General features: G+C 37.8%; 1 protein-coding gene across 2 annotated transcripts; it reads left to right on the top strand.

Annotated features, from left to right (window-relative positions):
• Window positions 1-497: 497 nt before the first annotated feature.
• rs1a (retinoschisin 1a) lies at window positions 498-11,601 on the top strand. Of its 2 annotated transcripts, XM_041791381.1 has the most exons (7): window positions 498-621; window positions 721-783; window positions 1,117-1,142; window positions 1,478-1,601; window positions 4,223-4,364; window positions 7,870-8,065; window positions 10,024-11,601. In XM_041791381.1, the coding sequence occupies exons 1-7, from the start codon at window positions 606-608 to the stop codon at window positions 10,174-10,176; spliced, it is 720 nt and encodes a 239-aa protein (XP_041647315.1). In that variant the 5' UTR covers window positions 498-605; the 3' UTR covers window positions 10,177-11,601. The 2 variants fall into 2 exon arrangements, with proteins under 2 accessions (XP_041647315.1, XP_041647307.1); XM_041791373.1 differs by having other exon boundaries at window positions 498-783.
• Window positions 11,602-14,986: the final 3,385 nt, after the last annotated feature.

Genomic DNA, 14,986 nt, shown 5'->3' with positions numbered 1-14,986 from the left:
TTTTGTCTCTGTTTTAGTGGCATGTTTCTTTCTGTCTTAGGTCCAAACTGCAGCGTTTCATATTCAATAGTTTTTGATGATTAGTGGTGAGTTGTAATTTCTCATTAGGATGTGGTGGTGGGTCTGACCTAGAAGACATTTTTGGTGCAGAAACCTGTCTGCTATCACTTCATAGTAATTGGAAAGGCTATTTTAAGAGTGATCCTAAGTATCTAATTTTAAACCAGTATCTGCAAAAATAATGTAATTGGTTTGTTTTCTTTGATTACATACAAAATGTACACAATATTACCCATGAGAAATGCAATAATCATGCAAAAGAGACCATAAATGCTTCTAAAAGTTGACCTTCTGGTCAATTATATGGATCAGAAGGCCCAGCAGAGGCCATCGCCACCCTCCAGCACCCTCTCTCTCACACATACACATGCACACACACACGAGCCAAATATCACCAATCGTTCACGCTGTCTTCTGTTTCTCTTGCAGGATTTCAGACGCGAACCTGTGACTGCACAGAATTTGTGCAGAGATTTCAGAATGCGCCTTGCTGTTGGTGGTCGTTGATGGTGGGGGGTGAACAGCTGTAGGAGGGGCTTTGTCAGATGAGGACGGCATTAGGTAAGGCCATTAGTGTCCTGTGGATTATTGTAATCCAACCTCTCTATCATTGCTGGCTTGGTTGCTCATTCAGCAGTCGTTCTTGTTGGTTTGGAGAAGACTGGAAGATGGCTCTCATCATGAAGCGTTTCCCTCTGGCTCTGCTTCTTCTGGGAGTGAACGGTACAGATTTCAGTCTTTGTTCTCTGCTCCTTATGAGCACATAATCTGTGTGATTTAAAACTTTAAAACTAAAATCTAAAGGGATGGAAAGATTCCTCACAGAAAATCTGACAAATAGTGCAGATTTCTTCAGTAATCCTGGAGATTATAATGCAGCTTTTTCTTTGGTAACATGTTTGATTTGTCTTTTTCCTGATTTGTTTAAAAGGATACAGACTGATGCACAGATTTTGTTTGCTATGATGGATGACTGCTGTGTCCTAACAGTCTTTTTGTTCTCCTCTGTGCTTCCTCGTATGGCTGCCTTTTCTTCTCTGGCCATCTGCCTGACAGTGTTCATCAGTATCAATGCTCAAGAGGTAAGAAGAAAACTCAGCAGATATAAGGGATAAATTAACTCAGATTCTCACTATCTACATGAAAATGTTTTTAAGTTCACCAGAAGAATATCAGTTTAACAGTCTTTATCTGATTACATTTGGTTAAATAGTGTGATTTCTGTTGACAAACACAACCCTGTAACAAAATATTTAATGATAAATGTCTTTTCTGACACATTACATTTTCAGAAATCCATAGGATAGCTCATTTTAAATTGGATTTTGTGGATTAATTTGATTTTACTGTCACAGTTGTGTCTGATGATGCTGTTTTGATGGATTGACTGCAAATTCACTCAGTATGTATATTTAAGGCAGGAGTGTCGGAGGCGTGGACCAGCAGGTCCTGTAAATGTGACTGCGAAGGAGCAGAGACCCCGACTGAATTTTCCACCATCGGCTCTGGATCCACGATGCGAGGAGTAGACTGCATGCCTGGTAAGATCCATGAAATTACAGCCAGTTTTGTCAGTAAATGTTCTAATCTATACGGCCATTTATAAGTGCCATATATGATTTTAATTTATTGCACATACATGTCTAACATGCTTTAATTCACTCATGTCAAGGACATTTTAAATGGTTTAGTGCAGGGTATATGCAGTTAAACAGAGTATACCTGCTTAGTTTTTGTCCCCATAGAGTATACTAAAAAGTGTTCTAAATTAAGAGTATACCCATGAATAATGCTTTTAAACACAACACTACACCGCTTTACATTTGTTTACCCCCTACAAAAACACACTGTGAAATCAATATTCTTCTACAGTGTGTCTAACAGTTTCAGGTCCAAAGCACCATTTTTTCCTTTTGTGATTTAATTTTAGGAGTATTTTCACATTTTTAAAACCTGTCCATTTGTTTTTAACTTCTAGTTTAAAAATATGATAAGGTAAAAATGTATTTCTTTAATCTACAAGGTGAAACCACCTACTTTTGGGAGCATGATCCAAATGATCTAAATAAACAATCAACAAATAAAATGATTGGCCATGTATGACACAAAAAGGACGTTTATCTTTTCAAAATCTTATCACTTGCTTGCAAAAAGGCCACTATGAGGAAATGTGTAACCCCCCCCCAAAAAAAGCTCAGCAAAATGGCTTGTAGAAGAAATGTGCATAATATATTATGAGATATGTTTGAGAAATTATTAGAAAAATCCACAGTCAGCATGAGAGTAAATGATGATATTAGCTGGGCAGAAAAGACTGCTTGAAGTGAGAAACTATGGAAGCGTTCACCCTGGATAATTTACTGTGATATTTGTTTTAAGCGTGTTTTATCAGAGGAAAAAAATGAAATTTTAAGCAGTAATAGTTCACTCCATTTGAGTCAGAGAACAATTTTACTTAAAAGTGAACTTAGTAAAAATTATTTTTACACATTCAATTGAGCAAAATTTCATCTTTCTTCATTATTTTTCATCTCGCTCTGTCTTCATGTCAAACAAAATAAAGATAAAATGCTTGGCTATTTATATCTTGTATATTGTTTAATCAACAAATCCTTTAAGCTCCACAGCGCTGATTAAACAGAAGGAGAATCTCTATATGTGCATGCACATGCATGAGTGCATTAGAGTCCAGATTCGACACCACAGGGTGGGCATGCTCCAGTGGACATCGTAAGAGAAGACGATGCAGATGGAGCTTTGAAAAGAAAGAAAGACCTCTGAGAAGGCTGCTTTACCCTCTTTATACAGTATTTCTGAATAAAGGAAAACATGCTCTGCTTCTTCAAAAAGACAATTAAGAGATATGTGTGGCAATTTTTCCCTCTGTTAAGGGAAGGTCATGTTGCAGAATCCTCTTCAATATATGTTTTTCACTCTGACCTTGCATATTGATCAAGATAAGAAGGAAAAATGTAAATTTTTTAATATAAAGTTCAGTAAACATCAGCTGACCAAATAATCTTATGACAATAGCAGTAAACATGGTGTTTCTGATCATATGGCAAGACTTAAAAATGTCCGCTCATGACATAAGAGGGAGGAAGCCTAAAGAGTTGATTGCATTGAAAGGGTTTTCCTCAGTGTGCGCCAACTGATCCACAAGTCACTTGGCAACCATTGATTGACAGGAGAAAGAAGTTCTGCAGACGATCATTATCTCAGAGCAGTTTTTTCCTGAGATAACTGTGCTTGTAATAGACCGAGCAGATGCACAATCATAGAAACCAGTAATTACCACAACATGGACCCTGTGATGATAACTGATGAGGGGAGACAGAGTCCTGCTGACGTTTTTCTCAGTGTGCTACCTCTCTGTGTTTTTGCCATTGATTCAACCGTCTGAATGGGTTTTATTTCAGTCATGAAATCCATCAGGGAGGAACAAGTGTCTCTCTTATTGTTGTTATGTAAACACTTATCTCCTGACTCACACACTCTGCTGCTGCTGCTGCTGTACACATTGTAATACAGGGATTAGACAGGATGTGACCCTGCACCGGATAGGCTTAATCCAGTAGTAAACAAAAGCGCAGCAGGTTTCAGCTCCGATCACCCACAGCTGATGTTTAATGAACTTTACGGAGAAAAACCTCACTCGTGAACAGCTCTCCCATCTCCTCTATTTATACACTCATAACATGCAATTACCAAGTCCGCTAAGGTCCTCTTTAATGTGATTTTAGTGGAATTAAAAGGGTTGAATGATGGATGGAAACATGTGAGCAACATGGAGCTAAAGCTGCAGAGAGGAGGACATGACCATCTGTCCGCCTGCTGCCTTAATGGACATCACTGATCTCTCTCAGTGTGGAGAATTAAACTGCAGGCTTTTAGGGGGGGATATGGGTCACACTGGGGCTGCGAACAGGAGGGGGCTTTAAAGGATGGAGAGAGTAGAGAGGATAGAGAGACGGAGAATCAAAAGGCTTAGTGATGATCATTTCAGTGTTTTACCGCTCAGCTGACTTGTTTGTGTTTTCTCAGTCATCAGAGCACTGACCTTGACATCCATGTAGCCCCGAGGCCTTAAAGGGATAAACAATAACTAATAATCACACATGAGATTTAAACTTAGACCTCCATGTCTCTCATCTCTCTACAGAGTGTCCATACCACAGACCCCTGGGCTTTGAGGCCGGATCAGTGAGTCCAGAGCAGATCACCTGCTCCAACCAGGACCAGTACACCGGTTGGTTCTCGTCTTGGCTCCCCAGCAGAGCTCGTCTCAACACTCAGGGCTTTGGGTAAGAGGAGACCTACATTATTTCTGTCGAATTTGGTTTCCACGTGAAAAGACAAGGCCAGATTCAAAATATAGGAAGGGTCTGCTGCAGCAAAAGGCACGAAAAGTTAATTAACAGCGCACCATTCATACAGAGAGAGATTCAAAGTGATTTACAGACTTACAAACATATGTAACATCAAAAGCATACAGCAGAAAGACATTTCAATCAGGAGATACTTAATACGAGTTTAAAAATAATTTATTTTAATAGTGAAAGAGAAATGTGCAAAGTCACTGGCAATTGCAGGAGGAGGAGATTTCTGAGAAGTTGGCCCAGGAACTAATGAGGTGACTTTGAGGAGGAGACTGAGGTATACAAGATGAGATGAGCAGAAGACCTGTGACGATCTGGACTAGGAGCTAAAAACTGAGTGGAGGTGGCTGGGGTGGAGGAGCGTTGCAGCGTCCACATTGAAATGAATGACTGACTGGCTCTTAAGAGAGTGAACGCCAATAATTAGCTTATCACCAGAGCAGGAAGAGAGAAGAATGGGAAAAGGGAGAAATATGAATGAGTGGTGACTAATGAATGAGTAGAAGCAGTCTTCCTGCGCCATCAAAATTAAATAAATGAAAGGCTAAGTGAGATGTTTAAAGGGGGCTTAATATTCAAAGACCAAAGAAAAGCTAGAAGATAAAAATGACTCGCTCAAGAAAGGTGAGGGTAATCAGGCAAAGAATAAAAAACACAGAATCATGATGTGCATTAAAATACATGAAAAGAAAAGGTAAATGAATTACATTTCTTAATGAGGAAAATACATGACAAGAGTACAAGCATGATGTTTTCAAAATTATGTAACTATGTGTATTTTTAGTCTTTGGCAACATGTCTATGTCTTTTTATTAAACTCTGAAAATGGTGGTTCTGCCAGACACATTCGACTGCTCTGTCTCCGAGGAGACCCTCCTGAACAAAACGTCCGAGCTTGCACCATCTGTTAGGAAGAGAATTAGCAGAAATGATCTCTAACAAAATGTGACCTGTCTCTCATTATGTAAGGTTTATTTGGTGAAAATGCCAAGGAAATATGCTTCGCCTAAAGGCATAAGAATACAGTAAATGATTCAAGAAATGCAGTCAATGTATGCTTAATGAAGCTGTTATCTCTAAAAGGCTGTTACACTTGGTGAAGAAAAATATGATTTTAAACAATTTTTCCTCCAAAGTTGTGAAATGACACTTTAACTACTTGACTTGTTTAGTCAAGTCAAACATGTAGCACATTTCAAACACAGGGAAGCACAATGTACCTCATAGTCAATCAGTCAGTCTTTATTTATACAAGGTAAGATGACTTTATTTATACCGGTAGGTAGATTTAGTCTACAGCAGAGGTTCTCAACCTGTCAGACTTCAGGACACACCACCACCTCCTTTAGAGAATTTGCAACCCAATTTTGGAAAAATTTCCAACCACTCTGTTTTATTTAACGAAAATTGTTCAAGTTTAGACCCAAAATTGAACGAAACATAACTAAACAAAGAGAAATGATAAAACATGTTTAAAAAGCAAATCATTACAGAAGGACATGCATGTATACATCTCTCTTACTTTTTGGAAGTTTGGTAATTTCTTAATGAATTTTCCTCTTAACCAGCCTTATTATCCAAAGAAAAGGAGAAACATAAGTAGGAATCTTGAGACAAACAATGAAATCTACTCATCATCATGAAAAAAAAAGAAATAGCTGCGTTAAATTACTGTATATCCACTTCGGGCTTACATAGATAGACTTTTATGCCCATTTTTTTTCCTCTTGGCACACATTCACAACCCAGTGGAAAGAGCTTTTGGGTCACGACCCTCCAGTTGAGAACCACTGGTCTACAGTAAGTGAGTCAGCCTCCTTTCACAGGCAATCAACAGCACGGGACAAAAGATGATATAGAGACCATAGTACTTAAAAGCTAAAAGGGGGTAACCCTATGTAAAAACTAGATACAAAAACAGAGTTAATAAAAGCAAGATAAAAGTAAGAATATATCATCAATTTGTCAACTTATTCTAGTGAAATCAAGATAAAATAAGTAAAAAGAATGGTAGGGTAAAATCTTCAAAGTTCAATAAATAATAAATAAATATCACAGAATTATACAGCACCAGGTTATAATAAATGTTATTTTCAGACGCATCACAAATAGAGCAGCTCTAGATTGTACTCATGTTATCTTATTTACAAATGCCCAACATCAATTAATTAGGGATGCTCAGTATTATCAGTATTATCAGTATTATCACTATCTGCATATATGAACATTTCTGCCATTATTTAAAGCAGAATTATCTGCCACACGTCTCTGCAGAATTTATGAATGTACCACAATGCTCCATCTTATAGGATGAAGCATTAAGTTTGTGTAGTTTTAAGCAAAAGCATCAGTAATGATAACAACACCGGCATCTGTGTCGGCAAGAATGAATTTGGAATTATTGGCATATCAGAAAAGCAGCAAAAATCCAGAACCATTTCAATACGAATGACCACGGCAATAAATAAATGGGTTTAAAAATAGTTTATTCCCACTGATGACGAGATAAGTTTGGATGAAGAGATGATTGTGTAGAGATGGAGGGATGAATGGATGTTGGTCAGCGCTGAGAGATAGAGGGATGTAAGTTAGAGTCTAGGGGGGATGAGGGGATGACTGTACGAGTAATGAAGGCAGATTACACTTTAAACTGTGAGTATGGATGTAGACATGATGCTGGACAGTGAGCTGGTAAGATCTGAGAAAACATGGGGATTAGAGACTCGAGGGGATGGAGCTGGTTAAGGCTCACAGATGATCGACTGGTACGAGTGGGTGATGGCTCTCGACAAGGAGGGATCAGTGGTTCCTTTATTTAGACAAAGAGGAAAGTTAGAAATTAAAAATGAAAGGGTTATTAAACTAACTTATATCTGGTACATTTTTTTCAAGTTCTTGTATTTGCATTATTGTAGTTATGTCATTCATATGTGATATAATTTGCTTTCTGTACCTGTAGTCTTGATAATTGATCCTCTGGTTTGAATTTTACCATCTCGCAAAATGACAGCACACTACAGTATGCACTATATTTTCTGTATTATAAAATATATAGCTATTGTGCATTCCATAAGATGCAGACTGCTTTAAAAGAAAAACAAGGAAACTGAGAAGAGTTAAAAATTTTTTTTATAAATTGTCAATAATTCTTACTCATAATCTTATAACCTGGACCTATTTGCAATACCTGATCCTAGTTAGGCCATTTTTAATCAAAGTGGGGGAAGCAAGAAACAACTTCTGCAAGGTATTGACTTAATTTTCACGGGGAAAAAATCATGAAGAGTAAATTCAACATTTTATTTCTATACATATGGATATAATAATGAGAAAGGACAAATAATAGATCTATCTATGGGATTTGACATTATATTAAATCTGTATGACATCAGTTTTCATTCTGCATTATATGAATGTGTTTCTGCTGCAGGTGTGCCTGGTTGTCTAAGTTCCAGGACAACAATCAGTGGCTGCAGATCGACCTGCGGGAGGTGATGGTGGTGTCAGGAATCCTCACTCAGGGCCGCTGTGACGCTGACGAGTGGGTCACCAAGTACAGCATCCAGTATCGCTCAGACGAGAAACTCAACTGGATCTATTACAAAGACCAGACCGGGAACAACAGGGTCAGTTCAAACAGGATAGAGCAATAAAAACACTCTGTATGGAAAGTATGGGACTATGTATCTTCAGGCAGTGATTCAGGCAGCTGTAGCTTTATTTTGACAGGAATTTTGAATGCATTACTCGCACTGTCCTGGTTGGGAAGTTCATGGTCACAAAGTTGACCTTATTTAATTATATTAACCATCTCCACATACACAGTTGACAGAGCCTTTCATCAAATAAGGTAGAATAGGAACAGTCATGTCAGATTAAGGCTATGACTATCTGGAGCCAGCTCAGTTGGTAGAGCGAGCACCCTTATACTGAGATCTCAGTCCTCAATGCACCGGTCGCAGGATCGACCCCCACATGTTTGGTACATGTCTTCCCTCCCTGTGTCACCCTGCATTTCCTGACTCTCTTGAGCTCTCCTTTCCATTTAAGGCACCGCCACTAAAAAAACTCAAATTGTCCAAATATTTCACCCAGGCCAACCTGAAATATACATCGACAAAGGTTTTAGGGTGGCACCAGTTGGACCAAGTCTTTAAATCTGATAGCTGGAGAGATGCCAGTTTACTTTCTAAGTACAACAGAGGTTCCCCTGAACGAGGCACTGAATCACAGACCACTCAGGTGGCACTCTCCTCACTCTGACATCTCTCCATTAGTGCACATCAGTAGGAGCCTGGTTTGTGCATGAGCATGAATTTCAGCCTACATGTGTAAAAATATTTTTTTCCTTTGAGGGATTATTGGGATATTTTATCTTATTTATTATATTGCATTTTTAGATACAGATTAATCGTACATGCTTTAGAACATTGTCTTCACTTATCTACACTTTGTCAGTGTATTATCTTTAAACCCCTTAGCATTATGGGTAAAAATAGACAAAAATGCCTATGCAAGAATGTGCAAAATAAAACTGAATTTTGTGTTTGAAACATTTGGAGTAAAAGCACAAAAAATTTTCTTTAGAAAGGAAATCTCTGAAGTTTCTTCCCAAACTGTCAGACTCACCATCACTACTTGTACTGAGTAATACAACAAATATTTTTTTCCTGCCTAAATTTGTATTGTGCCTATAGATGACTGTAGCTGAGAGGTATTAGCTGGAAAACTCAACTGAACCAGAGACTGAAGCTTTAACTAGTTCTATTTCAAAGGTGATAACAATAGAACAGAAAAATGAGTACTTTCACAGCTGCTTTTCTGAGAAAAAGACCAGGCATTTTCAAACTGGCGACTCCAAAAAAGATCGAAGTTGGCATTCATTTTTCTATATAGCATTGCCTGGAAAAAATACATTATTACAGTGATGGATTATTGAGAACACTAACAGCAAATTTAAAATTACACAAAACCTGAGGCTATGGATCTTTATGGGTGTAGGTGATTCTGTTTCTGGGCTAAGTATTTGACTGGATTTAGATTGTGAGGACTCTTTCTGATGCAGCTGGATTGTTTTTGATGGATTGTTGTGATCAGGAGAGTACAGGAGAGCTTGGAGAGCTGTGTCACTGTTACTATTGTTTGTTTGTGTGTAGCCTGACTAATGCATTCATTGTGGCTTTTGTGGTGGTTTTATCCTGCTTTTTTAACATGGTCAGATTCCTGAGAGTCAGAGCTTTCTGGGGGTGTATAACGTGATATACTTATGAACAGTCATTTTTTTTTAATAACTGAATAGTTAAAGAAAAAGAAACACTACTGGATCACCGATGGGCCCTCAGATTTTTAAGAGAATAAAAAAATCATAAACACCACATTTTTTAAAATCATATATTTTGCCTTAAGAATGTTTAAAATAAACCCAAATGTTTCAGCAAAACAAAAAATTTAAAGCTATCCACTTGCATGTGAAATTCTGTTTCTTACATAAGTTTTGTTCACAGATTAAACAACCATCTGATTGTTATACTGACTAAAAGGTGAAGGTGATCTATCCTGACCTCAGACTCCCCCCTCTCCTCAGGTGTTTTATGGAAACTCCGACCGCTCCTCATCGGTGCAGAACCTCCTGAGGCCGCCCATCGTGGCTCGCTTCATCCGCATCCTGCCTCTTGGATGGCACACACGCATCGCTCTGCGTCTGGAGCTGCTGCTCTGCATGAACAAATGCATGTGAACGTCTCTTCCCTGCGTCCTCCAGGCCTTGTCCCTAAACTTCATCTCTCCTTAAAGCCCTGTCGTTAAGAGTGTGTGGTCTGTTGTTTAATCCCACATTTTTCCCTCTAGCGAACCACAAAAATATTCAGTTTGAACATGTTCACATTAAGAGTTAAGATATTTGTTTGATATGCAAAATGAGCCTCCATTCACTCCACTCTCCATTGTCTGTGTTGAACCAGTCTCACACGAGGGGCTTTAATTTACTGAGTTCTCAATGGATTGGCCCATTTTAAATGAAATGGCATAAATTCAAAGCAGTAATGAGGTGTGGAGAGAGAGAGGCAGCGTTGCTATGGAGGTTTGATACACCGGTCAGGATAACCTCTTCAAAAACACGTGCCCTCCTGTGACAGGTGTGATCAATTCTCCCTGCTTTAAGTGGTAAACAGAGTTTATTCTTCTCTATGTCACAGGTGATATCTTTCTCTTTTTTAAAGGAAAAGGCTCAGACTGTAAACAAAGCTCACGAAAGGACCAATACAAACAACCCAAAGAGCGATCAGATCGATGAGTGTAGTTTGTGTGCTGCATCTTATTCATTTATGATCTATTAATTCAAAGCACGCTAGTGAGCTGCACTGTTGTTGGGTGAAATTTTACATCATTAATGAGAATAAGATCATTTTAATCTACTATGAAAGAGCAACTTTCACACTTAGTGCTCCATCGGTAAAATGTGTGTTCATCCACAGCTGAATGTAGTCCCTAAAACAAGCCTAAACCATTTTTTTCAAGTGTTAAGAGCCCTATTTGTCCGTTAGAGTACTATTGATAGGCATTTGCAAAAAAAAAAAAATTGTTTTTGGGGAATAAATAAAGAAAAAATATTAGAGAATGAAGAAAATTGCAATGCTCCCTTGTTAAAGCCTCTAGAAACCTGGATTGAAATATAAAAAAGATCAAAGCTGTATCAAAATTTAATGTCATAAAGCATCTACTAAAATCCGATGGAAAATAATCATTCAGAATTAAGGGATTTTTCTTATTTTAGTAGCAAAAGTTTCCCAAACTTTTTAGCCCACAATCCCCAAAATAATAATGCCAGAGACTGGGGATCCCAACTGTTTGTGTTAAGTGCAAATGTGTGAGACATTTTGGAAATACATTTCTTTTCCTGTACTCAAGAAATGCTGAGATGCATCGACATTGGTCCCTTCTTGAGATTTGTTAACAGGAAACAAAACTGAAAGTATTTGTTACTTCCTGTTTTCTCTTTGCTGTTTGTAAAAAGCACATTATTTTTTTATTTTGGGCACTAAATGACAAACATCACTTGAGGTTTTTAAAGCTAAAATGAGGGAAAACTCACTAAAATTTAAAAGTGGTTTTGTACTGTGGTTCACTCATTTGTTTTTTGTGCAACATTTTGATACCCATGATGCTTTGGGAACACATTTCAGAGCTTCATTGCTCTGATTTTGTCTTCTTTGTCATGTCTTTTAAACATTTCCTTGATTAAATCGGTACTTGTACCATGTTGTGTTGCATGTCTGTGTCATAAAACAAACAAACAAGCCGTTCAAAAATGTACAGTTGGCTTTTATTATGAGACCCTATCGTTTTTAAAGTCGAATGGTCAGTATAGATACACTCTATTATCTCTATTTACACCCTGTAAGAAGTGGGAACAGCTGAATGAAAAAAGAACTGATGTTTTAGGAAACACATTCATATTTGTAAAAGAAAAAATCGTCTCAGTTCTGAGTAGCTGTGACTTACTGGGGGTTGAAGCCTCGGTTTCCGTCTGAAGTGTTTCGACAGTGAGCTAATGTAAGGCTTCGGGTCACTGGCAAGGCAAGCTTTATCACCACTCTGTCCCATGAATGAACCCACATCAGCAGTCATTTACAATCATTAACAATCAAGATTTCGTAATGCACAACAGGGGGGCAGTTTAACCTGTCCATGGTCATGTTCAAGGACAAAAAGAAAGCATGTTTTGCAGAGCAATGTCTTGCTATTAAATGTTGACACTTACATTAATCACAGTCTCCTTCTCTTTGCTATATTTGGCTCCAATTTAACCAGACTGATTTGGCTGGAACAATTTACGTCAGTCTGCTTCTCTCTCTTAATCTTATTGCTTTCAATCAGACGTGTAGTAAATTGATTCTTTTTCCTCGTGTTTGTGTAATTTCATCCAATTGACAGATGAGAGAGCGTAAGATCTCTTTAGTCCACAGATGTCTTGGGTTTTGCATAATGCTTCCCATTCTTTCCTTCTGAGATTTAAAAGCTTCCCTTCTTCGTTTTTCAAAATCACAGAAGAAAAGACCGCTGAATAAACAAAATACTGGAAGGAAAACTGCTTTGTATTTTGCCTAGGCCACAAATAGTGTGTTGCTCTGACTTTATATCATCCACATGTCTGTAAACAAGTAAATGCTTTCATGGATCACCAGGTTAAGTAAAATCATCCCTGATCATGGCTGTTTAAAAAAATCAAAAATAATGCTAATACAGTAGGAAAATCAAAGTCAGATTTACAAAAGGCATTTACAAAAACCTTGATGACACAAGCTTTTAAAATGCACACAGAAAAATGTAAACATGACCACAATAAAGGGGAAGTCTGGTGTTAATCCATGTCTGTCATACTGTCCACAAATCCAATGAAATATAGAGAATTACTGAGAGGTTCATTTGATGCAGAATTATTGCACATTTGCATAAAACACTCAAGTTACAGAATTCACCATCGATTGAGTATCACTGCAGCGTTTTAAAGCTGTTTAGTCTATGTCTACCAATCACAACTTTTAGGTGATTATGGGTAGATCTGTTCAACTGCACATGTATGAAAATATCTAATGAGCCAATCACATGGCAGCAACATTAAGAATGTTGATATAATTGAGAGGAACTGCTTAAGTTTCAACTCAGCAACAGAATCAAGAAGAAAGGAGATTTAAGTAACTTTAAATGCACCATGGTTGTTGTAGGGTTTCATGTTGTTTACTCCAAAATTCTGACCTTAACATCTGAACAACGAGGCAGAAACCAAGACTCATCAAACCAGGCAACATGTCCCAGTTGTCTATTGTCCAATTTAGGTAAGCCTGTGTAAACTGTAGCCCCAGTTTCCTGTTCTTGGCTGACTGGAGCAGCAGCCAGTGTGGTCTTTGGTTGCTGTTGATCATCTGCATCACAGATGCTCTACTAAGTTGTAAAGCTGCACGTTATTGACCTTCTAACAATCAAAGAAACAGAACTGGTGGCAGCTATGTATGTTTATAATTAGGGCTGTCAGCATTACATTATTAATCAGGATTAACTGAGTTCTATAATTAGTGCGTTATTTCTTTTTTCCCCATGCTTTGTTGTCCCTTTCAGCACACTTTGAGTAAGCCACTGCAGTGTCTCCCTGCAGCCACAGTGATGTGGGGGAAAAAAAGCACACCACTGCTCCTTATATATATTAATTATAATATTTTTGATGTAAAAATCTGACTATAGGGTGCCAGTGTAGTTCAGTGGGTACAGCTGACACCCATATACAGAGCCTGTTGTCCTCAACAAACTGGTCAAGGAATCAACTCCCAGTTTCAGTGCTGTTGAATGCATGGCTTCCTCCACTCTCTCCTTATTTCATCTCTCTTTCCTTGAGCTGTCCTATCCAAATAAAGGCCAAAGCCCCAAAAATAACTTCAAAAAATCTGACTATATCAGCTGTAAATATTGGCTGAATGAATAGAAACGTTTTTGGAGATTTTGCCTGGACCAACAGACCTATATCAGCTGAAGTCTATGTCTTTATTATCATTCTTTACACTTCAAAGTGTGTTTCATGGATTGAAATTTGCTGACATGTTCATCCACAGACTTCACATCATGTTTTAAGGACTGAAATTTAGGTTTGAACTACATTTAAATATCAGAATCTATATTGGCATCAGCTAAAACTTACTTGCAAATACTGACATATTGTCAAAAATCCAATAATGTGCATCCCTGTTTTGTGATTAAGTTCATGCCATAATCTCTGACCTACCAATGTTCCCCCTTTTCTTTTAAAATAAAAGCAGGTCTGCATGTAAACAGAGAGCCAGTTATCCTTAGTTTAACACAATACAGTTTTAAATGCAAAGTAGTGGAATTTCAAAATGTGACAAAAAGTGAGATTAATCCTGATTTACTACAGAAATTCTGATATTGTGATAAAGTGTTGAAATCCTTTACCAGACCTATTTATGGTGATCTCAGTTAATAGAAACTCCATGTTGACCTTTATAGAAAATGTTAAAGACATAAAATAGCCTATGTACATTTTGATAGATTATATAATACATTCCCTACTCTGTACATTTTTCTCAAATGACAAATCAAACTTGCGTCCCCTCAGTTCTCTTTTCAACACATGCACACACTCTGAAGTTAATACAAAAATACTGTGACTATTACTTGTGACCTCAATATCGATCAAAATATTCAAGATCAGCATTTAGGCAAAAATCAAACTAGTCTGGTCATTCGCCTCTGACCTCTGACATCTATGAGGCATTCTGACTCAGACAAATGCTGCTCACTGGATATTTTCTCTTTTTCTTTGCATTCTTTGAAAACCCCAGACATGGTGGGGTATGAAAATCACAGTAGATCAGTGGTATTAAATACTCAGACCAGCTTGACATGTAACAACCACCATGGCACATTCAAAGTCACATTACATTGGTTGCTGCAAGGTGACTGGAGTAGAAATGTGCGCAGTTGAAGAGATGTACCTAATAAAGTGATTGTTGAGTGTATATCTAGTGAGACAGGGCTGT

Source organism: Cheilinus undulatus, linkage group 1, assembly GCF_018320785.1.
Source record: "Cheilinus undulatus linkage group 1, ASM1832078v1, whole genome shotgun sequence".
NCBI classification, from domain to species: Eukaryota; Metazoa; Chordata; class Actinopteri; order Labriformes; family Labridae; genus Cheilinus; species Cheilinus undulatus.
Note: the sequence above shows the minus strand (reverse complement) of the source record. Positions and strands in the feature narration are given on the sequence as shown.